The 26,601-nt window shown below is 34.6% G+C and overlaps 1 protein-coding gene across 1 annotated transcript in view; it reads left to right on the forward strand.

Moving 5' to 3' along the window:
* Positions 1 to 26,601, forward strand: part of CPS1 (carbamoyl-phosphate synthase 1) — a 120,820-nt gene that overhangs the window by 66,630 nt on the left and 27,589 nt on the right. Inside the window, exons 22-27 of the mRNA XM_056111879.1 lie at positions 13,444 to 13,585; positions 14,924 to 14,989; positions 15,423 to 15,486; positions 17,866 to 18,047; positions 24,691 to 24,885; positions 25,271 to 25,338. Coding sequence (XP_055967854.1) covers positions 13,444 to 13,585; positions 14,924 to 14,989; positions 15,423 to 15,486; positions 17,866 to 18,047; positions 24,691 to 24,885; positions 25,271 to 25,338 — 717 coding nt within the window. The remainder of the gene's footprint in view (positions 1 to 13,443; positions 13,586 to 14,923; positions 14,990 to 15,422; positions 15,487 to 17,865; positions 18,048 to 24,690; positions 24,886 to 25,270; positions 25,339 to 26,601) is intronic.

A 26,601-nucleotide genomic window follows, 5' to 3' on the forward strand; every position in this document is an offset into this window, starting at 1 on the left:
ATGCCTATTGCGAAGGAAAACAATCTAGGGCAAGGCTGGGAAGTTCCACTTGGGCATTCAAGTGCTAAATTGAGCTCAGTAAAGTTGGCCATTTCCCTGCAGCCACAAACTTCTGGAAGATGTAATAATGCAGGTGTCACCTTAGCTGGAACACTCCCTTTGAATGTCCTTTCCTACACAGCTTAGTTTCTATTGACTTTTTATTTAACTTGCTCACAAGGCATGACAAAACCAGACAAGAACAGTTTGTGCTTGTATTTGATTGAAGTTTTCTGGGAAGGGGGGAAGTGTCACCCAACAGTTGTAAAAACAGAGATGGAAAGAGAAGGGTCAAATACTTGGTTTTCTGATGATAATGTATTAAGAGCAAAGAATTTTAAAATGTACTAAACCAGAAGTTATCTGGGAAAAGATCCTTTTCTGTTTTTATAATATTAAGCATATTATTGCATATAATACTTCCAGTGATACTTATGTTGGAGATTCCATTTCCCCCCACTCTACGCTGTGGACATTCACATATATAATAAGCATTTATTATTCTGAATGTAAAATGGGAAATATTTAAGAAGGTTGGACAGATTAGGGAAATGAATTCATTGATTTAATTTGGGAAAATGTTATGTCCTTTGACATAAGAATCATACTGTATTTTTCTTAGTTTCATTTTAGTTTTAAAAAGTAATCTAATTTTAGTAGGCAGCTCTAAGACTAGACAAATATATAACATGCTATGTATGAAGTAGTGAAATCTAAAGAAACGGAATCCTAACCATTATAATATATTACCTTTTTAAGACCTCACCTTACCTAAAACCATAAATTTTAGGTATCATATCTTAAACTACATATCCAATAAACTTTTACAAGGATACTAATATTTGTGACTTACATGAAAAAGTTGTTCTCCAGAAAAGAGTTATATTATTTTGACAATTTCTATGTCCCTGTAAACTAGTGCCCCCAAATTTTATTTTTAAATTGATCTTATTCCATGTCATGATAGGATATTTTAGGTGATATCATGTATATTATGTCCTATATTAATTTTACATTTTAATTCACTGGATTAGATATAACTCAAAATTTTAAATCAAATATTTAATGTCTACAGAATCCTCATTAAACTTATTAAAGAGTGTTTCCATAGATTTACAAATAATTGTGCATTTTGAATGTATGAGAGACTATTTCATATTAACCTGGACAAAATAAATGTTTTGTCTAAAATATTTTACAGAGTTGGGAGCTGGAGAGATACCATAGCGGGTAGGGCATTTGCCTTGCACACGTCCGACCCAGGTTTGATTACCAGCATCCCATATGGTCCCCTGAGCACAGCCAGGAGTAACTCCTGAATGCAGAGCCAGGAGTAACCCCTGTGCAACACCGGGTGTGACCCAAAAGCAAAATAAATAAATAAAAATAAATAAAATATTTTTCAGAGTGATAACTAGATTATTAATAAAATGAATGTGATAGCATATACTTAAATATATTTATTTATATGTATTTAATTGGTCCATTATCTTCAGTAGACTTAAAATAACATGTGTCCTGAGAATAAATAGAATAAATGTCCTATAGTCAAATAGTAGTAAATTATTCCCATCACTATTTCTGACCTCATCATGATGTCTTTTATATTCACCTGAATGAATTTGTATTTATTAGGAGCTATTATTAAATGAAATAGTATTTAATATATGTTCAGGTATTATATTCTTTTGCTCAAGCAGGCCCAGTAACGTCTCCATCGTGAGACTTGTTGTTACTGTGTTTGGCATATTGAATATGTCACGGGTAGCTTGCCAGGCTCTGCAGTGTGGGCGAGATACTCTCGGTAGCTTGCCAGGCTCTCCGAGAGGGGCTTAGGAATCGAACCTGGGTCGACCATGTTGACCGCTTGTAAGGCAAACACCCTACCGCTGTGCTATCGCTCTCACCTTTTGGCTAAGATCAAGTGTAGTGTAGCATTATATTCTTACTGAGTGCAATTCAAGAATACTAAAATTAATGTTAATAACTTCACTCGATTTGGAATCTATATTTAGAGGTAAAGTAGTCACACACAAACACATATGTAAAGACAGGATGCTTCTAATGACTTAATAAGAAACATACAAAATGAAAATTTAATGGAAATAAAGCAAAATTACTAAGCATTTGCTTATCTTGCCTTTTGTAAGTCTAAAGTTCCAAGAAGGTATGAATCTCTCTCTTGTATTTTATAGAACAATACTGCAGAACATGTGAGTATATACTCAAGATTTCAAAGGTTATGCATAGGTTGAGACTTAGCATGCTGCTCTCATTTTAAATTTCTGCTCTATTTTATAAAAATGAAAATCTTGCAATAAAAAATAAATGTATTCACTAAGATAGTTATTATCCACACATTTGATCAATGTGTATAATAGTTTCAGTAACACAATTTTACTTTATTGTTCTGTAATTATTATAAGTGTGGTTATAGCAGCTTCTATTTACTTGTAATTTTGTCACTGTCACTATCACTGTCCTCCCGCTGCTCATCAATTTGCTCGAGTGGGCCCAGTAACATCTCCATTGTTAGACTTGTTGTTACTGTGTTTGACATATCAAATACATCACGGGTAGCTTGCCAGGCTTTGCTGGGCGGGTGGAATACTCTTGGTAGCTTGCCAGGCTCTCTGAGAGGGGCGGAGGAATCAAACCCAGGTCGGTCTGCCGGCAGTGTGCAAGTCAAACGCCCTATTGCTCTGCTATCACTCCAGCCTGTTTATTAATGGAAAATTTCACATACCATAGCACTGTAGCACTGTAGTACTGTCCTCCCGTTGTTCATTGATTTGCTCAAGTGAGCACTAGTAATGTCTCCATTGTGAGACTTCTTGTTACTGTTTCTGGCATATCGAATACATCACGAGCAGCTTGCCAGGCTGGAGTGATAGCAGAGCAGATAGGGCGTTTGCCTTGTAAATACCATAAGGGTCTAAAATTTTAGTTTTGTTTTGTGCCACACCTCGCAGTGCTCTGAGATGACTCCTGGCTCTGTGTTCAGGGATCACTCTTGACTAGCTATGGGGTCCATATGGGGTGCTGAGGATTGAACCCAGGTCAGTCACATGCAAGGCAAATGGCCTAACCACTGTACTATTATTCTAGAACCCTCCATATACTTTTAAAATAAGCATTCTAAAAAGCTTTTACTGATTTATTTGAATAAAAGGAATATTTTATTCTAAAGTGGCAGTTCAGAGGCACATGTGATTAGATTACAATTCTTTCAGCATTTATTTTCTTTGGAATTGGGATATAGTGCCTTGCACAGAATAAAATAGTCAAAAATGTTTGTGTCATAGTATGGTCATTAAAGTAAATAAAAAAATATTCTTGATAGAAAGTGAAAAATCTAATTTCTTATTCATGGTAAAAAAGGAAAATTGGAGAAGCATATAATTCCAGTTGCTCAAAGAGAATAAGAAAATTATATTATGAAAAAGTATAGCCCAAGATATAAAATTATCTGTGTTTGAGGGTATGGTAGATCAGGATCTTTAGGTTGTCATTTTAAAAAATTTATACATAGTTAGCTTCTAATTACCTTAGACAATTTTGATGAAATAGTTTTCTAGTAAAAAGGGGGATTATGCAATTATTTCATATTTTTGAGTTGAGATTGCATGCAATACAAACATTCTAGTGCTTATATGGATATTATTTCTCTGTTGCCTTTTGAAAATAAGCCAAAATGTTTACATTTCAGTTAAACAAATTTTTTAGGTTTTCAAAAGTATGAAATTTTTTAACTAAAACATGCAAATTAGTCTGCTTAAGTTAACAAAATTATCAAGGTTTTCTTAACATTTCTGTTATGAGAAATATTTATAAATATTTGCACTTGTTGTGAAAGGTTTGATTCAATTAAGCAACAGAGAAAGTCCAGGCAAAGAAAAAAAACGAAACATGCTTGTAGTATTGATGATACAGAGATCTTTGATTCTAGGTGCACTTAAGGCACATTTCTATTATAATGCCAATGGAAAATTCATTTTTCTGTTTTTGTGCATGGTGAAACTGAGTCATGCTGCGGCCTGTGTCTTTCTTAATGTCACACCAGTCAGGGGCAAGCATGGAATCTAGCCAAGGCCTTGTGCCTTTCGTCCTACTAACTATCTCTTTCCAAAAGCCTCTTTTCTGGAGATCTGACTTTTAAATCAGACAGCTGGAGATCAGTTCCTCCTTAACTGTCAAGTAGTGAGCTGTGTGTTTCCCTGCCTGAATTGTTGACCCCACTTAGAGCAGATGCATTGTAAGAGATGTGACCTTTTTAGTACTCTTGTGGGGAAAACATAGGCCTAGCAGGGAGGAAGCACTGCCAGGCCACCTTTACAGGCTTCAGCAGGATCTTCCAGAGAAGAGAGCTTGTCTCTTATGAGGTTGCTGTATTTGTTATAAAAGGCTTCACACAGATGCAAGCATACACATTTTTTCTTTTAATCAAGTGAAAATGCCTTATTTTTTTGCATGTGTTAATGAAGGTATGAGTCAGAAAACTCCAGGTTATAATATGGAAATTCAATTTAGGCAAAATTAAACCTACTGGTTGCCCAAACTAGGTTATAGAAACTAGATAACCTTGCTAGCTCCTAGAATGCACTCACTTCTCATTTCATATTGAATGGCTTTATGGGGGCCTAGAGTCTCTGTGATGAACTGGACAGAATGCCCCTCCTGAAGAGTGTAAGGTTGTCTGTGCCATGCCTCCTGACTGAAGAATGCATGGTAAAATGGGCATTCTCTGAAGAGTTCAGAGTGAGTACAAAGTTAGGGGGATCCTTAGTTTTTGGTTATAGGAGTGTTACTACTAAGGAGATGAAAGCGATTAAAAACGCCCAGATGCAGCATCACATTTAGTTCCTTTTTATTTTCCTTCTGCTTATTCCATTTACTGCTTTTTCTTAGGCACCTCTTCATCTCCTTTTTTGGTGCTAGCTCTTCCTTTTTTTCTTCTCTCTCCCCTGGCATTTGAATTTATGAAGCTCTTATTATCTGCTTGGCATTGTGATCAATACTTGACATACCATTTCATCTGATGGATGAGACTTGGTTCTCCACACAATTGGAGTATGACTCTAGGTTTTGGCCAGTGTAATTTGCCTCTCTAATGTGGAAATATGCAATAAGAAATGATTTGTTTATATAAATGTAATAATGAAAATGTAATAGACATCAAATCCATATCAACATGGCAATATGAATATCACATCTACAGCTTTTGACCCTATGATATCACACATTCTCCAGAAGATAGATTGATTTAATTGCTCAGCCTTTGCTCTAGACACCTTGAAGTGTGAACTGCCCAATTTATTTTTGAATCAATAGTGTGAAGCAGATGTATAATTTTACCTTCCCAGGTACTAATATATATCTATGCATCATTTGAAATTCCTCAGTGATAAAATTTTGATTTCCATGAAAGAATTAATGCTTATATCAACAGCAGGCTAATATGACTTATCTCCAGAAATTTAATTCTAGAATTTGTTCAATTCTCTTAGAAAAGTTCTCTATTTTCCCGCTTTCTAGCAGAGGACGACATTAATTATTCAAAAACAAGAATAATTTGGTTAAAAATTATTCATGTTTATGTTTGTTACATGTATATGATACATGTATCATGTATATGTTCATGTATATGATACATGTATCATGTATATGTTCATGTATATGATACATGTAGCAAGAAAAAACATGCAGCAGTTATTAGATAGACTTTAATTGAATAACTTATTAAAATTCTCATTATTGATTTCTAAGAAAAGCAAAGCAAGTTATATATATGTACATATGTTTATATGTATATATATAATATTTTCAGCCACATTTAGTGGAGATTGAGGGCTAACTCCTCGCTCTATGTTTAGGGGTCTCTCCTGGTGGTACTTGAGGTACTGAGTAAGTCACATGTAAGAGCCTTAACCCTTCTACTATCTCTCCAGCCTCAGAGAAAGACAGTGGCACTGTTTTTTCAATTAATTAATAAAATACAAAATATTTTTAAGACTCAAAATTATAATGATCCTGTATTAGGCTATGTCTTATTAGTATTAGTATAGATAGAATACATACATATATTTAATATTATATAAGTGGCCTTACCAAATTGAAAATAATATAAAATGTTTTTGTATTAGAATTACCAAAGATTGGTTTAAAAATGTACATGGAGATCAGGAAATTAAATATTGCCTATTTAATAGATACTTACAATACTGATTTTTTATAAAGTTCCCTTCTTTATCTTGATTTTGTTGTTGTTAGTAGAATACAATTGAAATTTAGTTTTAAGCAGTTTCTTGAAAATCAACACTTGAATTATATAAAATATAATTATGCATGTCCATGTTATATATAGTACTTTCATGTATATATGCATATATATTATAGCTTTATTATAATAGTTCTAAATACATTGATCCTAGCAGATAACTTTTACGATAGCACTTTTTTTGCATGAGCATTATCTTTAGGAATTATTTATTCAGTACATGAGATAAAAAGATACAAGTTTTGTTGAATTTTTCCAAGTATGGTATTGCTGTACAAAAACAACTTAGAATTTAGTAGTATTTATGTGAGTGCCTGAGTTTTTTTCTTTTCTGTTCTAAGCAGTACTGCTGCTTTTGAAAAATGTCTTTTCTGTTTCTCCACTAAAATAAGAGATGGAAAGACAAATAACAATTCCGCTGATTGCATTATAGTAAATGTGGCATGGTCTTGGACCTCTGAAATGCCAAAAATAATCAGCGGTGCACTGACAACTCAGAGGAAAGAGTGTTGAGGGGTCTGGAGGCAGAGAACATATATCTTACTGTGTCCTCATATTTCATGAAAGCAAGTGCCATTATGGAGCATCAGGCCCCAGATTTTTTTTCAGCATTTTGTTCAGCATTTGCCCCTTGGGATACTTTTTCAAGGAGGATAATAGTAAAATTGCAAGCCCATCCCATAATTGTAGGCCAAGTGGAGTGCTCATTTTCACATTAGAGCTTGCACAATCTGGAGGGAAATTTGTTTAGTATTACTTGTGAGTTGGTGGATCAGATAAAAGCCAGTCAAGTGGAAGAGAGGCCTGTGTGAAGTGCGCTGGCTCCCCTGGTAATTGCCAGGCTGCAGGCGTTCCTCCAGTCGGTTAATAGATTTCCCCAGCTCCTCTATGCCAGGTGAAAATTTCCTCATTAAGACGAATTTATTCCATTTCCTTTTATCATTTATTATTGAAGACTAAGTGTGAGTGGAGGAAGTGGCAGAGATGATAGGGAGGAATTTTAAATAACAACAGCATCTACATTGGAAATGGAAGAGAAAGAGAAAGAACTCGTACTGTTTATAAACCAGGGTCCACACAGGAGACTTCCTGCATAGAAGTGCGACTGTGCTGTTCAAAGATAATGGCAGAGTGTGTAAAAATCCAATGGTCTGTTCTTAAAATGTTTTTCTCTCAAAAATGTAGACCGTCATTTTGTTCTGCTAAAAAGACAAATATAAGATTATGGAAAGGCCAGCATCACAGTTCTTTGGTGTATTTTCTTTGTTTTATTGTTTTGAGCTTATTGAGCTTGTTTACCCTTACAGTGATAAAGGGTAACCCTTATAGTGTTTGCCCTTGAACTCAGAGAGCTAAGAAACCTGATAGGGAAATGAAAGCTGATTGTATGAGCATATTTTAACAGATCCACTTCTTAAATATGGACCTGATGTGTTTATATTCATACAAGAACAAATTCATATCAAATAACAGAAATGTTATGTTTTATATGTTAAAAAAATGGTGCTCTGGTACAATATGCTCCATTCAGCTGATTGCATTTCTCACTTGGTCTCATGCTCCTGTAATTTACAATTTTATATAAATGGAAATCACCCTACTGGGGCTTCAGAGGCAGTTTGATTTGCTAATTCATCATTTATATTTCTTTCAGTAATTATTATTTTGAGTTTGTTTCATGGAAAGGCTAACATTTTTGAGGAGTGGGCGATGGACATTCTATAGCCTTGTCCACAGAAATGCTTTTACATAGCTTGAGTTAAAATAAAAAAAACCTCTCTCTCAGATGGAAGCTCTTTTAAAATGATAGGCAACCTGACGAGAGGGGACAAAGTCAAGGGGCAGAAAGCGCACCGTAACACTATTAGATGAGCTTTGTGTTCACTTACGGTTACTCATTCCCTGATTGACTTTGATGACTTTTAACCTTAACCAAATCACTGGCCCAAATGTAATGAATCATGTCTTCAAACTGTTTCTTCTTTTCATTTTATTATCATGGCACGCAAATAAAATTTTGTATCAGAACAGTTGAGAAAAAGTCAGTTAAGTCAGTTATCTTCTCTGTGTAAAGACATATCTGACAAACTGAGTTACACAGAGTTAGCAGAGAGAACAAGTAAGAGATAGGGCAGAGAAAGAGATAAAGAGAGAGAGAGAGAGAAAGGGAGAGAGACAGAGACAGAAAGACAGAGACAGAGGCAGAGAAAGACAAAGAGGGACAGAGAGAGACAGAGAAAGACAGAGACAGAGAGAAAGAGAAAGGGAGAGAGAAAGAGCGAGGAGAAACTGCTTGCCAATCTTGGAGTTAAGAGTACTCTACACAGGGCCATGAGCAATAGCACAGCGGGTAGGGCGTTTGCCTTGCACGCGGCTGACCCAGGTTCGATTCCCGGCATCCCATATGGTCCCCCAAGCACCACCAGGAGTGATTACTGAGTGCAAAGCCAGGAGTAACCCCTGAGCATCGCATCGCTGGGTGTGACCCAAAAAACAAAACAAAAAGCAAAACAAAACAAAAAAAAGAGTACAGAATTTGGGCAGTAGCTGATGTGGGAAGGAAGAGAACTTACCTGTGTCTTGATCCCTGCTTGTGAAATGCTTCTCTGAATTATTTGATGGAAAAGAATAAATGGAATCATGTTAAATTTTTAGTAATAAAGGAACAGAAAGGAACGTGCAGTCAAGCTGTTGGTTTGACTTCTCGAATATGAGGAAACTAATTTTTTGCAGTTGTTTCCTGAACATCGTTTTTTATTTAAATCAATATAACAACCTTTATAGAATTCATTCACATTCCATATAAGAAATAAAAATTAATTATTAAAAAGATAAATAGAAAACCACAAAGGAGCTAAAGATAAATATATTACTTCTGTTGATCCTTGAACAGGAAAAAATTGCCTTCATTCCATGCCAGTAGTCCATGGTCATAATTAGACGCATTATGATTCTTCTTAGGACAAGTTTGCTAAGTATCTCTGGGTACTTTTAGGTGTTTGGTTAGTCATTTAAGTTATTATGCTTATTGTTATGGGTTCTGCCCTAGTTTTAGCAATAATTTAGAATATTTATTTTGACATACATTTAATATATTTTCACTTGTCATTTTTTTACTGGTATCTCATATTGAAAGGAAAATATTCTAGAGAGTGAATATTCTATTCATAAAATATTTTACAAATATTATATTCATTAAAAAATGTTTGGGTAAGAATTGACTTGATGTTTCACATGTAGTATATCTATAAGTTTCAAACTTCAAAATTATGTTTGCAACAAAACTAGATTTCAGAGAAAATGCATAGCTTTTCTAACACGCATAGTTATTAATATAATTTGGGACTTCCCCGGAAACTTAAGACTTAAAAACCAGGGTTTGGGAAGCTAGCATGGGGTTAGGGTATGGTACCATATGGTCTCCTGAGCATTGCTGGAGACTCTCACACTTTGGGGGAGGGCCTGATGTGGTGTAGCACTGCATCTTTGCACCCTAACTCCCAACTGATGGCCTACTTGGCTTAGAATTGTTAGGTGACACCAGGTCCCTGGATACCACTTGGAAGGACTCTTCCCAAACATAAAGGATCATCCAAAGTTCTGATTTTGAGTAAACAATGTTTAGCAGGCACTTCAACATTGAGGTTAAAGATCCCTAATACCTCCACAAGAGCAATTGGTTTAAGATCAAAATCGTGGCAAGGAAAGTAGAAACGGGCACTTCCGTATCAAAGAGCAATGACAGCAACACAATTCTGATTTTGCTCTGAAACTTATTTGCAGTGTGAAAAGTAACCATAACCTTATGGGGCTGGGCTGATAGTACAGTGGGGAGGGCGTTTGCCTTGCACATGGCCAACCTGGGTTCAATCCCCACCATCCCATATCCTACTCTAAGCACCACCAGGAGTAATTCCTGAGTGCAGACCCCAGAGTAACCCCTGAGTATTGCTGGGTGTGACCCCAAAAGCCCCCTCCCATCTTAAAAAATTGTAAGGTCAGTTGTTTCAAAGAGAAGTCAGCTCTTAAAAGCTCATCTCTGGCACAAAGTCCTTCCAGACTTTTTCTTTAGAAATGCCTCCTTTGAGTCACATTCTCATCTTATTTTTCCATCTCTCCCTGGGAACTCACACAGTGCAGGTACATCTATTTGTGTGTCCCCTACTGGCTTCTGGCCTCCTCGAATATAGAGATTCTCTATTTTATCTCTCTGTCATTACAGTCAGTGGCACAATACCTGACACATACACAAGTTCAGTTAGTGTTAAATCACTAATGAAAGGCAACGAATGCCACTCCACCCTTCTCATCCACAATTTTCTGCCAAGTTTTCCCAACTGCAAATCTTAGTATGCTCCATGTACCTGCCACGCTGCTTGCTACCACCAAATTATTGATAATGCAGCTGCCCTTGGCTGTAGTATATCTGTCAACTTCATCTATATAAAACTCAACCTTTTTTTATAGCTCTGTTCTCATTCCTCTGCTGCCTTTGTATTTCTCACCTATAACCACTCACATTGTAAACTCTTTTCTCTGACCTCACATTGCACTAGATAGCTCTTCTTGTCATAAAATATTTTTAAATTGCTCTCTAACATTCCACTATCCCAAATAATATTTTGCATTTGCTTGAGCATCATCATAGAGTAGAAATTTCTGTGATGACAATATGTAATATCATCTTTCTCATCATGAGTTGATAGGGGTCAATTGAAATGTTGTCATTATGAGCGGGAATCAAAAATTTTAATTGAGGGGGCTGGAGGTGGCTGGATAGTACAGGGGGTAGGGTGTTTGCCTTGCATAAGGCCAACCTGGGTTTGATCACTGGCATTTCATATGGTTCCCTGAGCATTTCTAGGAGTAATGATCTCCTGAGCATTGCCAGGAGTAATTTCTGAGTGCAGAGCCAGGAGTAATCCCTGAGCATCTCGGCATAATCCAAAAAAGAAAAAAAAAGAAAAAAAAGAAATATTTTAATTTTATTTGAATAAAACACTAATATTTAAATATGAATAGTTCAGTGTGACTTGTGGTCACTATACTGGACAGCATGGTTTTAGAGCCTGTAGCATAGGGCTCAGCATATATATATATATATATATATATATATATATATATATATATAAAACTGATAAAACTTAATGACCAGGATGGTTCAAAAATTTGACAGGAAAATGTGCTGCTCTGGGAGAATGCTTATCAAATACTTGGGAAGATTAAAAAGTCAAAGTGGGAATAAAGAAGAAATTAAATTCATTGAAAGAAATAATGAATTGATTTGAGAGACAGAAGGAAATTTAGTCGTGATATAAAAGGTGAATTGAGTATAAAGAGCTGCTGCTGCAAAAATTCAAACTAATACTGATATTTAAAAAAGAAAAAAACCAAAGAAATAGCTATTCAGTATACCAGCAGGAATTTTTCTCTTTAAACTCAGACTATGAATTAATTAAATAAGATTAGAGATTAGAATGAATAAATTGCAATTGATTTAGTTTACCATATTCTATTAAAATTTATATTAAAGCATTTTATTTATTATATCTTCTGACAGCACAGTTATTTTTAATTTGATTATATTGACTATTAAACCATTATAATTGAATTTTATTGTATTGACTGTTGCATGAAATAGCAGGCCCACAGATATTTGGTTTAGATACTTTTACAGTAATATTTTATTCCTTGGTTCCTTGGCCTTTTACAAATTACTTGGGTGTGCATTTTGATTTCTAGTTATGAGCTGCTTTTAATAACTTCTTTTTCTCATCTATAAAACAAAACACTATAGTTATAGCTTCCTTTGTTCATTTAATAAATATTTGTTGAATTCTATCTATAGGACAGTGTGCTAGACTTTGGCAAATGAGCCTATTGCATTCTTTACCCTCATGGAACTTAAATCTAGCAGAAATAATGTTTGGTTGTAAATAAAAACTAAAACAATATCAGAAGTGTCAGTGATAATGACATGCCAGAGAGTATGAATTCCACTTCCCTCCTGACTCCAAGCCAGAGAGTCAGTTAAGGTCCCAGGAAGATCAGTGTGGATGAGGGCAAACAGAAGAGGCTTTGAAGTCGACCTTCAAAAGGTGACTAGGAGCTGGAGAGAAGGTGGGTAGTTAGGAGCAACGTGACAGGCATTACTGATGAAATAAACAACCTGAATACAACATACACTGTGCAGGAGCATGGAAAAATGAGAAGCCAAATCATGCTGAAGGGTAGAATAATCATAAAACCATAGAACTATCTTCTCGATAGGTAAATATGATATTAATAGACTAGGGCAGATTATTTTTTGTTCGTTTTATTATTTGTTTGGACAGCACTGGCTGTGCTCAGGGTTTACTCCTGGTTCTGTGCTTACTTCTGATTCTGTGCTTAGGGATCACTCTTGGCAGTGATTGGGGAATTGAATGCAGTGCAGGGGTTGACCATTTGGTTAACCATAAGGTGCTTGCAAGACTAGCACCTTAACCCCTATATTATCTGTCCAGCTCCAACAAAGGCTGTTTTTGTTTTTTTGGGTCACACCTGACAGTGATCAGGAATAACTCTAACTCTCTGCTCAGAGATCACTCCTGGCATGGCTCGAGGGATCATATGGGGTTTTGGGGATCCAACCTGGGTTGACTGTGTGCAAGGCAAGCATGTGAACCACTGTACTATCACTTTAGTCCCAAAGGCAGTTTTAAGGAGATTATAGTCTGAAGCAATATTGGGATACACAGGTGAAGATGGTTTTCAAACTTCATATTTTTAGAGACTTGAAGCACAGGCCAGATATTGGAGAAGGGGATATGGATTTAGGAATCCTTATTGAAATGAGGGCTGGAGCGATAGCACAACGGGTAGGGCATTCGCCTTATAAGCGGCCAACATGGCCGACCCGAGTTCGATTCCTCCGCCCCTCTCGGAGAGCCCGGCAAGCTACCGAGAGTATTCGATATGCCAGACGCAGTAACAACAAAGTCTCCATGGAGACGTTACTGGGCCCGCTCGAGCAAATCGACGATCAACGGGAGGGCCTTTACCTTTACCTTTATTGAAATGAGACAGTTCACCATTTCTTAATGTGTTTGTTCTTAACTTGAATATCTCTTTTCATTAAATCATAGTGGGTCCATTTCAGAAGAAGTCTTGAGAAAGGCAAAGGAGATTGGATTCTCAGATAAACAAATTTCAAAAAGCATGGGCGTGACTGAGGCCCAGATAAGGGAGCTGAGGTTAAAGAAAAACATCCACCCTTGGGTGAAACAGGTAAAAGTTTCCTTTTCTTCCCCATATTCCTTTGGTAAAATGTAGACACCCACTTACACTCATTATCAATAAAAAGAGGGCTGGTAGAATTAGAAAGTGATTCCACTTATCTATTTGTTGCCCATGGTGCTAATTTTATTCACTACTGCACTGATTTGCTTGAAACGGATGTAGGGGTGCTTACCCTTAAGGGTAAGAATAAGGGCATACTACTTGCACTTAAAAAATGGAGGAAATGTATGGTCATATTGGTCTAAATAAAAACTAAAAAAAAATGAAGGAAATGTATGGTCATATTGGTCTAAATAAAAACCAAAAAAAAAATACTGCTACTTTTCATCTGTTTGCAAATTTATCTGTAGAAAGCAAAATCCATAACGTATAAGCAACTTGAACTACCCTAGCATGGCAACTGACCCTCTTGAAAAGGACAAGTACCTCTTTAGACATTAATTTTTATGGAGTAATACTTATTTTAAGTACTCCATAATTGTAGTTAATTTAGGATTCATTGTAATGGGATCTGACATAATGATGTTTTCATAACAATCACATAGGGCATAGCTTTGTGATTTAGTTTTATTTGCCCTTTGTGGAAGAGATGCTTTGGCTAAGATAGGACTAGCTGGTTTATATTCTTTAAAATCATTGACTTTCCCCATTGCTTAGGGGCACATGAATACCCTCGTCTCAGGCTTGATGCTGAATATCTTCTCCTCAGCAATTATTAACTTTTTTCCTTCTTACCTGCCTGAACTAGCTTGCCCCATTGGCCTCCGATTCTTGCTCACTAAGCTGAGATCTTTGCTCTGGAGAGCTGAATTGATTTACTTTTTCCAAATGTGTTCAATGAGATAGTTTCTTCTTCCCCTCTTCCCCAATCTTGCTGGCATTTGGCCATCAATGCTCAAGTCCCATGGGGTAATTTAAATCCTTTGCTTTCATTTACAAATCAAAGTATTCCTTAATTTCAGGTCATTTTGCTCTGTTTTTAGATTTTTGTTCACATCTGCTTCAGTTAGCTGGCTGTCTTTTTGGTGACTGCTGACTATATATGACAGTTTTTTTATAAGAGATGTAATGACCCAGTGATGCTCTGGTGTGTGTATTGCCATTTTTTGCTCAAGTGATTACTAGATTATATCATCTTTTTTCCCTCCCTCTTGTTTTTAGAATCATAAACCAAGTCTAGTGCACATACTTTTTTCTTCCTTATATTCGACAATAATTGGTATTAAAAGAATGTGAATGCAGAATAAAAATAAAATTCATAGAAATTTTTGAAATAATTACAAGTAATATTCCCATTTGTTTGCTTATTTATTTGTTTTCTTGCAGATTGATACACTGGCTGCAGAATACCCATCAGTAACAAACTACCTCTATGTTACCTATAATGGCCAGGTAGGAGCTACCAAATTGTCACATGTGGAGATGGTCTAATTTAATAAATGGTTCCTATGGGTGGTGATTAATTAGGAAGGGTCTTTGATTATGTAGTGATCTTGTTTGTTATAAAGATATCCTAGGGATCAAATATGATGATGAGTTCCTGTTCTTAATGCATACTGTAAGGTGAGGAAATCAAACAAGTGAAAATATAATAGGAACAATAGCTTCATGGACACACAATTGTGTTGTGTTCTCATGACTATTTAAAAACCTTGGACTTATTTTCTACTACAAATAGCTGACTTTACATAATACTCTAAGTGCATGGGTTCTTCAAGATGATACATGTCAATAAGAATAATGAAAAAGAATCAAAGACAGGAGATATAGTTTAAAGGAGAGAGATACTTAATAACTTCTACATCTTTTCTTTTTTCTTCTTCAGGAGCATGATATCAAGTTTGATGACCATGGGTTAATGGTGCTGGGCTGTGGTCCATATCACATTGGTAAAGTGATCACTTCTATTTACATCAGACTTTCCCTTTTATACAGTGCTTTTTATTTATGTTGATTTATTTTTCCAAGAACTATGTGAGATAGAAATTGGTATATTTTCCAAACTAGGAAACTGAGGTTCAGAAAGATAGACAGTCCAAGTGTACAGAGCTAAGCATTTGACTTAAGAGTCTCAACGACAAATTTCATCTACTTTAATTTTATTATGATACTTTATCATTTTTCGTTCTTGTAAACACAATGAAGTTTCTCACTGAGGTTGGGGAATATATTTTACTTTGAATTTTTTTCTCTGCTACTGTTGTTTTCATAAGGAGCTATCTTAGCTCAAGAACTTTATGAATTACTTTTGTAGACACAAAGCTCTGACGTGCATTTAAAAGTATTTTTATAAAGTTGTTCACAATATTTGATTACACTTAATATTCAAATACCAATCCCACTACTATTACACCTTTTCACCATCATATTTAAAATGTTTCCATCCTGAACCTCAAACCCAGCCCCCAAAGCAGAACTGAAATAATTTATTTTGTATTGCTTATTATAAATAATCTGCTAAAAATGGTCCAAAAAGGTTTTTAGAGGAAAGTGTATGTTGATTGTTGTATTTCATCCAGGAGCCATTAAGCCCTTCTATGAGAGAGTAGTAACATGTTGTTAAAGGTTGAGCTTTGTGTGCTTATATCTATATCTGTATAATTTCCCCTTAAGATCCGTTACTTTCGTCTTTAAACCCAAACAAATGTGGTTCGCTACTTGTGGTATATCAGCGGTGGTAAAGTATCAGATGTTCAGGAATAGATTCACTTGTGGGTGAGGCTAGGCTGAATGTGTAGAGAGTGGTTACGAGCATGGGGGCATTGAATACTGGAGGTTTTCGGCGCTGCTGGGGCTGGCTCCGTTGGGGCAGGGAGGGGCCTCACCCAGCCCCCTCCAGTGCCTGTCACCTGATGTGACTTTTGTTGACTTCAAAAAGTTTTTAAAAATATGTTGGATAGGCAAAACATCTTATATATTAATTAAATCCTCTTATCAGAAATTGTTATATTTTCCTCTGTGTCATTTATTTTATAATGAATATGGTTGCAAAGCTTTTAATTGATAATATTTCTCATTAAGTATATTTAACATACAATTTTTTGTGACTGGAATTTTAGCATACCAGTCTTTGGTACCTACTTTAAATCATAAGTAGGTCAAAGTGTTTATACCTATGCCACCTTAGTTATCTTACGGCTAAATGAATACTTCTACTAGGATCTGCCCTTCTCATGTCTAGACATTTCTTCTGTGCTTCTCATATTTCATATCTTATATCCAGCAATTCTACATCAATTTAGGACCTAGGGAAAGTCAACTTAGCTGATAATCAGGGTGTATTTAATTGACAGTGACCGCATACTTATTCAGATTTAAAAAAAAACTATCACACAAAATTCTAATGCTGATGATTAATAAAAATCACAAACTTTTAATTGTATGAAATCACACTATGGGTGATATTTTTAGGCAGAAAAATCCATTACTATTATCAGTATTCTCATTATTATTAAAATGGGATGGATTGGGCTACACTTGACAGTCTTCAATTTACTCCCAGTTCTGTTCTCAAGGAATACTCCTGGGTCCATTTTCAGAGATCACTTCTGGAGGCACTCAGGAAACCACATGTGGTACTGGGGATTGAATCCATGTTGGCTACGTGCAAGGCAAATGCCCTACCTGCTATACTATCTCTCTGGCTCTAGACTAGAATTATATTTCATATTAGTTGCCTCTCTGCCTGGAGTCAAAGGTCTTCAAATACCAAGTTCAGTAGGATAATAAATTATCAAACATTTAAAGGACCAATTTGGGCAAGACAGACATTAGAATCAATACAGATGTGCCAGTGCTGCAAGACCTACCTTACAGAACATTGGGTTTAGCTCAGAGACAGTAAAAGTGAAAGGACTCATGCAGAAACTCAAATCTCAAATATTCTTGTCTCTGGCTTCTTATTGTGTGTACTGAGACCTTCCCTTTGTGGTCTTTTGAGTATCTTTCCAGTAAATGAAGTTTTTATTTTTTTAAATCTTCACAATGATTGCATATTTATCTTGAGTTTCTACCTCCTTCAAATTTGGAGATTACCTATTTTTGAACTAGTATATATAAAAACAACATTGTGTTGTACTTGTTTAAATGGCTCCCATTAATCTTACTGTTAATACAGTGTGCATAATGGATTTTATTTTGGAGTTTAAAAAATTAAATTAAAAGAGCATTGGCTTTCTTAGCCTGAATTTAAAATCCACTTTTGCTTCTGTTTGTGTTGTAACTGAATGCTTCTCCTAACTCTTTCCCCAATATCATTGTCTCTGCAGGTAGCAGTGTGGAATTTGATTGGTGTGCTGTCTCCAGTATCCGCACACTGAGTCAACTTGGAAAGAAGACAGTGGTGGTGAATTGCAATCCTGAGACTGTGAGCACAGACTTTGATGAATGTGACAAATTGTACTTTGAAGAGTTGTCTTTGGAGAGAATTCTAGACATCTACCATCAGGAGGTAAAGAAAAAAAGTGGGGGGATGAAAGAAAGAAAAACGTAAAAGGACATATGCACTATATACAATATGTATATGATTTCATGTATGTCGATTTATATTATATCCTCTAGAAAATCTATATCAATTTATTTATAAGTATCCTAGGAAAAAGAGCTGTCAATATTTTCCAGTGTGTAACTTTGTTAGGAAATTCTAAAAAAACTTTTCCAGCCTCATTTCTTGAGGCTAATATTTTTCATATAAATGTATTTCCAAACTTTTCAACTATATTGAGAACTCTACTTGGTCACATGTGCCAGGCACATATTAAGTAACATAAGAAAAACTCAATATATATTTTGAACAATTAATTGGTTAAATAGAATGTAATAAGCAACTTTTTTCTGTTGTGCTATTGTACTTTTATAATACACAGTTCTCAGGTGACATGGTTGTTCACAAAGGACCTATTAATCATCTTATGAGATGAAACCATTAGTTGTAGATTTAAGATCAGTTAGTTTATTTAGAATGATTTTGGTCCCTATAGACTTCTTAAAGTTACTATTTCATCTTCTCTCCCATATTACTGAGTTTATCTTCACCACGAATTCATATGATACAGGTTAGTGTCAGTTTGTAAAAAAAGTTGCCTTGCAATTAAGAAACAATATAAAAATATCAGAAAGAGAACCTCAATTCTGCTTTCAGATTTTCTTACACTATTTTCTCACATAGGAAATGATCCCTAAGTGTAAACTATGTTAATTTAGAGAAAATATATAGAATTGGAGTCACAATATTAGCAATATAGTTTTGACTTGAAAACTTATTGACTTGTAACAGTAACTTAAATTCTTCGTTCATCTTATGTTATTAATGAATTATTTGAGTTTGCAACCTGCAGGCACTATGATGGTAATAGGGAATTTGTGGCTTAAATGATATTATAAAATATAAAGTATAATTCTAAAACAATGTTATCATTTTATTATTGCAGGGGAAAGAGATCATTTATTATGGGCATGTTATTATAGTTGTCTTTTTAATACTGACTTATCTTTTAATATAATGAAATTGAATCATCTGGTAGAAATATACAGATCTTATTTCTCTTGGTGACATGTTTTAAGAAATGGTTCCTTAATACTCATTTCACACACAGAGGTAGGAATCAAAGCAATTTTTATTATATCAATATTTCTTGTATGTCTTCAAATACCAAGTTCAGTAGGAGATTAAGAAATATTCCCCATTACATGAAGGTAGAAAACCAGGGTTCTGCCTTCAAAACATTAACTATAAACTGAATCTTATAAGTATATAAAAGTCATATAATTGATTAGGATATTCACGAGCATTTCAGGTAAAAGAAACATACATTTTACATAAAATAATTTCCTTCATGAAATAATTTAAGAAAGTATTAAAATTTTCTGTTGCTGCTTTTGTTTAAAATTATTTTTGAATATTAATGGAATTCTTTTATTCTAACTGAATTCAGTGTGATTGAAAGAAATATACTGGTTCTTCTTTGAAGATAACTGGCATATTAATTAGCTGAAATGTACACCATAGATCACAGAAACAATATTTTCTTAATATATTCTTTCTAGTATTACATAGAAAATGTTATGTAGTATATAATATGCACATGATAGCTATTATACATGCATGGCTGATCCATGCGTTGTCTTTATGAGGTGGTTGTATATCCTGACTACTCAGTCCTACAGGCTACAATGTTTTCATATAGGGCATGTCTCAACATTCAGAAAACTGCCCTAATCTGACCTTGGGTAGCCCAGTAATTCTGAAAGCATTGAGGCATTCAATAGTGAATTTGCGGAAAATTGAAAGCACATCTCATTTTACTCAAAAGCACATATTTAAGGCATTTAGAAGGTCAATCATCTTTCTCAAGGTGACTAAATAACATGGGATAATAGAAAGGCTGATAGGTCTACTGGCTCAGGGCTCTTGGACTACTTCAGGGTGAAGGCCGTTTCCATTGCATCACAGAAGCACCTTAAGGAAAACATCAGGATGCCGACTACAGAGAGCAGTCTGCCTTGGGAGGAGGGCATTGTGCCTTATTTCTTGAGGTCATTATATAAAGTTCAGATGGTTAGGGCAAGATCAGAGGAATATTAAAATCACCTTTCCACTTTCTCTAATTTATTTATTTTTCTTTGGGGGCTACATCAAGTTGTGTTTAGGGCTTACTCCTGCCAGGCTCTGCACTCAGGAATCACTCCTGGCAGTGTCTGGGGAACCATATGCAGTGATAGGGACTGAACCTGGGTCAACTAAAAGTCAGAAAGTGCCTTACTTTCTATACTATCTTTATTGTCAAATTTATTTTTAATAGTAAATTTTATAATTGATAAGTTCCACTGGGTATGGACAAGTTTTAAACTTCATAAGTAGTGAAACTTTAAGTGATTTATTTCTAGTGATTTTGTTCATTGATTCACTTTCCTGAGGAGAGATTTATAGTTGTTATTTGTTGTGTTAGGGGAAGGTTAAGAAAGTTGAGAAGATGCTGGTCTCCCTTCTACAAAGTTTTTATTTTTTAAAATTTTTAAATTTTTATTAGTGAGACACCATGAGGTACAGTTGTAGACTTACAGATTTTTGTGCTTGGGTTTCAATTATACAATGATCAAATACCCATCCCTCCACCAGTGCCCATTTCCTACCACCATGGATCCCAGTATCCCTCCCACCCCCCATCCCCCCCATCTCACCCTGGCTCTGCGGCAGGGCATTCCCTTTTATTCTCTCTCTCCTTTTGGGTGTTGTGGTTTGCAAAAGAGGCATTGAGTAGCAATCATGTTTGGTCTATTTTGATAGATAATATTTTGCATAGTTCAAACTTTTTCTTATGACATCACTTATAAAGGAAAATATGTTCTCAGGTTACTTTGAGTTCAAAATTATTACATTACTTATAGAAGTTGCAACACTGTGCTGCTTCTTTATTAGCTCTGTCATTGGGTCTACTTCATAAGAATGAATTATGCAATAGCTTTCACATGATACAATATTGAATAAAAACCACCCAGATCCATCCATAACATTACTGCTATTTCTCATGGTTATGAAAATTTATGTCAAAATTACTACATTTTTTACATCTAATCCCAAAGTAGAATATATTTTTAATTTTTAAAAATTTCCACTTGAGCAGTTTTTGATGCTCCTGTCTTATTGGTCTCCTTTAAAAAATTTTTTCTTTTCTATTTTACCATACATTATTAAAAATATTGTTATCAATGATTTAGTTATCCTATTCCCAACACCTAATGCTTTATGCATATATGTGTACACTGGTAACTCTACAATTGAATTACTGAATGAATTAGTTATGTATTAGTGTAGATGAAAAACCCATTAGAAAATGTATGACTTTAGAACTGGGGTTCATTCCTTGCATTATGGTTATAATGAAATGTAATATTAAATTATGTCTAAAAAGTAAAATGTTCTATAAAATAATGAACTATTTACAAACAAAGCATAATTATTCTCACTGGCAAATGAAAAAGTTTTGAAGTTAGAATATATGATACAGCAAAAATACCCCAAAATTAAATTTTAACTTTAAAATTTGATTTAAAAATTAATTAAATGCAATTTTGCCATTTCTATTAAAATGAATTTTCTCACATTGCATTCTACCCGTAATACAGTATTAGAATTTTTCTCTAACAATAATAACTGATTAAAATGATTTATTAGTGTCTAAGGTAGATTAAGATGATCTGGAATAAATTTGAAAAACATTTTTATAATTCTTTAATTCCGTAGTGTGATTGCAACTTAAATATTGTTTCACAGACATTCTCTTGTAAATTGCTAGTTTAGCTAAGTGAAATCAGGTTAGAAACAATAGGAACCTAAGTTGATAAAACAGATGAAAATAAATCTTGGTAAAGTATAAAGAACTTTAGGAGCCTAATTAAATTGTTTTAGACCTAAAGACCTTTTGATATGTGTGTAACACACTCTAAATTTTAGTAAATAAGACTTATGCATAGTTCATTTACTAAATTTTAGCATCCTATTTCCTAAATATTTGTAAGTTCAGACTTGGAGTTGTGCTCTAATAAAACTGGATTCTTCCATACAACCCCTATACTATCTGTATCTTACTAATGTTCTTTCTTCTATTGCATTTTTATATGGACATAACCGTTCATAACAATTACCTTATTCTAAAATATTTTATTGATGTTATTTGTCCTTCCAATCATGATATTTACTTCTGAGAGTCAATAACAAATAATATGATTTTGAGTGGAAGTTCCCTACCTGCTACTTTTTAAAAAGAGTATTTTCAAAATAGTTCTTCTAATAATCCCCAGTATTAACTGTCTTTGAAACTAGTCAGAAAAATAGTTTTCTTAAGATTCAAAGATTTTGTGTAGTGGTTAAGAATGGCCCCTTGAGGTCTGTAGATTTGAGTACAAGTATCAGCTCTGTGTTTGTTAAATAACAAATATGGGCAGGTCATTGCACCTTTTCCAAGCTGTAAAAATAAGGATGATAATCATTTTATTGAAATGAATATTGTGGTGAGACTGTTCAGTTGATATTATGTAGTAATGTTGTAAATAAAAAATAAGAGTTTATGTTATTTTTGAAAATTTGCTAAAGCATAGGAAAGTAAATATAAATTTTAGAAAGTTGTTTTGAAAAAAAGTTGAAGTATTGAGTCTGAGGGATATTTCAGAGTAAAGAACTTATTTTGTTCAGACAACCCTGGTTTAATTCCCAGAACTGCATATGGTTCCCCAAGCACTGCCAGGAGTGATTCCTGGCCATATGGCCAAGATCAAGCCCTGAGCATCAATGGTGTGGCCCAAACCCTGTCCTGCCAAAGTTGAAGCATTTATTAACCAAAGCCTCTTAATTACACTTCAAGTGTCTTTTTAGTCCAAATTGACTCCACTTTTTGTAGGTTACTACTTCTTAACTTTAGAAATTCTTTTGCAGTCTTTTGTTTAAGACTTTGTAAGCATTTCATCGAGGAAATCGTTTTTTAAATATCTAAAATTTTAGTGCTCCTACTAAAATAAAAATAAGCAGAAATATTATAGTAAAAAGACTAATTATGAAAGGTTCTTATAAAATTACAGTGAAGTATAAAAATGACATAGTAGTTTTAGTATACCTATAAATTTGCAAAACTATGAATTACTATTTTTAAGGAGGTTTATAATGCATTTAAGTAGTCAACTGCACGGTTTTTGCCAGTAATATCATTTTTTCTCATCAGTGATAAATGAACTTCCTCCCTTTTTGAGAGTTTTTTTTAATGATTTCAACTGATTTGGCACCTATCCATTAGTTCAGCATTTTAGTATTAATAGGTCATTTGGAAAATTCGGCATACCAAGATTAATGACTTATCATATGGAATATTTTCTAATAGTGACAATATATTCTTTTATGTATAAAACGTTTAATCTTTATTTTCTTATTGCATCTGTATCATAACCTTGTGATGTAGGAAGATGTTATTTTTATTCTAAGGTAATACTGGCTTTAGGGAAGTTTCAGGAAGGGAACAAAGATGAGACTAACACAATTTTAATTTTATTTTCCACTTTTTCATATTGGCTCATCCTCATTCCACTGAACTTGAAAAAATATGAAATTTAGTATTTTTTTAACCTTGAAATGTGACTTCTAATAAGAGATTAAAGTGAAATATTTAGGGAGTCCTTGTAAGGCAAATGCTAGGGACTAAAATTACTTATTGGGTCAATAGGTATTACTTTAGCAGTGAAAAAGAGAGGTAAATGAATTAGAGTGTTTACAGTAGTATTCCTGGAACTAAGGGAAGTGAAGAGAGTTAAAAATGAAAAGTCTTAATCACAATGAGAACTTTCAGAGAACTCTGAGTATGACTGGTGATGAAGCAATCTTATAAGGAAGAGGGACAGAGAAGGAGAGAGGTGGGGAGAGAGAGAGAGAGAGAGAGAGAGAGAGAGAGAGAGAGAGAGAGAGAGAGAGAGAGAGAGAGAGAGAGACAGGGAGAGAGAGAGGTGATGGGAGGAAACCTGCTGATACTGGTGCTGAAAAATATACACTGGTGGAGGGATGGGTGTTTGAAAACTGTATGACTAAAGCCTAATCATGAACAGCTTTGTAAGGGTCTATCTCACAGTGATTCAATTAAAAATATTAAAAAAAATAATAAAAACAAACAAAAAAATAAGTGCTAGAGGGTGGAGGAAAATAGAATAGATAAGTGTTAGGAGAGAAGGGATTCAGTATCAGTCCAAGAAGTAAATGATTGGTGTGTAAAGAATGAATGAAAATATTTGTTGACTTGGTATTTTTTCACATTTCTACCCATATCACATATCCATATGTAGCTATATGGAATTCTAACATGGACATCAGTTGTACTTATGTGAAAACTTCATAAGTGTTATCATCTAAGTTCCTATAAAGTTTGAACTAAGTTCTGTTTATTTCTTTGTAGTATAACTTATTGATACAGATTGATGGGAGAATTATTGGGCAATGACTTGCCTACTGTACTCATAATTATATCAAACATTTCCAATAAGGAAATAGATGTAGTATTAGCAAAGCTCTTTGCTCATGAAGTCACTCCAGTAACAGATATTGTGGACATCTTTTCCAGGCATGCAATGGCTGCATCATTTCAGTCGGGGGCCAGATTCCTAACAACCTGGCAGTCCCACTGCACAAGAATGGTGTCAAGATCTTGGGCACAAGCCCGATGCAGATAGACAGGGCTGAGGATCGGTCCATCTTCTCAGCCATCTTGGATGAGCTGAAGGTGGATCAGGCACCATGGAAAGCTGTTAATACTTTGGTAAGAAGAAAAAAAAATTGCGTCTGATTTTAATGTTCTCTTTTGGATGGTCATATCTGAATGTTAACTATTGAAGATGTTAACTGTAGGGCAGGAAGATTGAATTATGTTCAGTAATATGACTTTAAAGTTCCTATAGATCCATGGTTGCTGCCTGATATCAGTTGATAGATGGTTCTCATTATGACTGAGACAACAAAAAGTTCAAACTATTCTTTGAACTAAGATTGATGCTTAGAATTAGAAACTAGGAGTTCTATTTTGATGTCAGTTTTCATGATGTCTTTGAAAGGAATAAGCACTGGTTACCACTCGATCTAAGCAGAGCTTTCTACATTTTGATTGCATTTTCATCTGTTCTAACATGTTGTTTTCTATTAATTAGAATGAGGCACTGGATTTTGCAAAGTCTGTGGGCTACCCATGCTTGTTGAGACCTTCCTATGTTTTGAGGTAATATATATTTTTTCAAAACAATGATTTAAAATCCGTAAAACACAGACCTGCAGGTTATATGCTAGAAGCACTTCACTTTGATGTGTAGTTTTGTTTCATTTGTCTCAGTGCAATACCTCTAATCATTCGCTTTACCAGACAAAATGGTGTATTGTATCTACGAGAGTACCAGCTATCCTGATGTGTAGTTATTAGTAAATCCAATATCAATCCCCAGGCCAGCCGAACCAGAAGGAGAACCAATGCATAGTTTTACAGCATGCTGTTTTCCCTTCAGAGAATGGTAACATGAAAAGTCTACAGTTTGAAGTTTCAGAAGTGTGGTTTAGGGCTTCTCCTTGCCAACTGAAGGAGAATGATTCTACATTATAGAAGAGAAAAAAACAAAAGACAATCCCCAAATCAAAAAAACTAAAACAAAACAAAAAACTGAGAATATCTGTTATCACCATCTGCTTTTCAGTAGCTAGATATGATTGCATATCCTCACTGTTAGCAACAGTTACTGATGGTGACTGGTTTGTATTTATGAGCTTTTGAGATCTTATTTTTAATAGATGAATTATACTGGTGAGAGTCATGGACAGTGAAGTTCTTTTGTATTAAACTTTGGAGGTAAGTTCTATCATCAGAGAGGAAGTTGTGAATTATCACTTACTATCTTCAGATATCACCACACGTAAGGAACTATTTCACCAACAAGGAATAATAAGAGAAACAATCTTTGCTATGCACAATTTGAAAGTGTAAATGGAATTTGAGATGGAATCCTTTAAAATAATGAAAAATTTCAAATGAGGTAGAAAACTCCATTTTATTTAAATGACATATTATATAAAGCACAGTCTAATACTACTTGAAGTATTAATGCAAGTTAATTTAAACAACACACTTAAGGGAGGGTTGCAGAAAGAAACTGACAATGGAATTTTTTTTCCAGCTCTAAAATCTTTACCTTTGTTCTAGCTTTTCATGCTGTGAGTTATCAACATTATTGTCTTAGCCTTCTTGTTGTAAACAGATGAAGGAATTTAAAGTTCTTTATGCAGCAACTTGTCATAGGGCAGAAAAGATAAAGCAAATGCAGCTTTAAATGGAATAAATGGTGTTATATTCTTATTTATTTCTTTACCTCCTCATGCCTCCATTCATCCCTTTTTATTTTGAAAATGTCAAAATTAAGTAGCACTTTTTCTTAACAATTTAGAAAGAGGGAGTTGTTTACAATGTTGGCAAATGTTACAAAAATGATTTGGAAAT

This window comes from Sorex fumeus, unplaced genomic scaffold, assembly GCF_029834395.1.
Source record: "Sorex fumeus unplaced genomic scaffold, SorFum_2.1 ptg000014l, whole genome shotgun sequence".
Lineage (NCBI taxonomy): Eukaryota > Metazoa > Chordata > Mammalia > Eulipotyphla > Soricidae > Sorex > Sorex fumeus.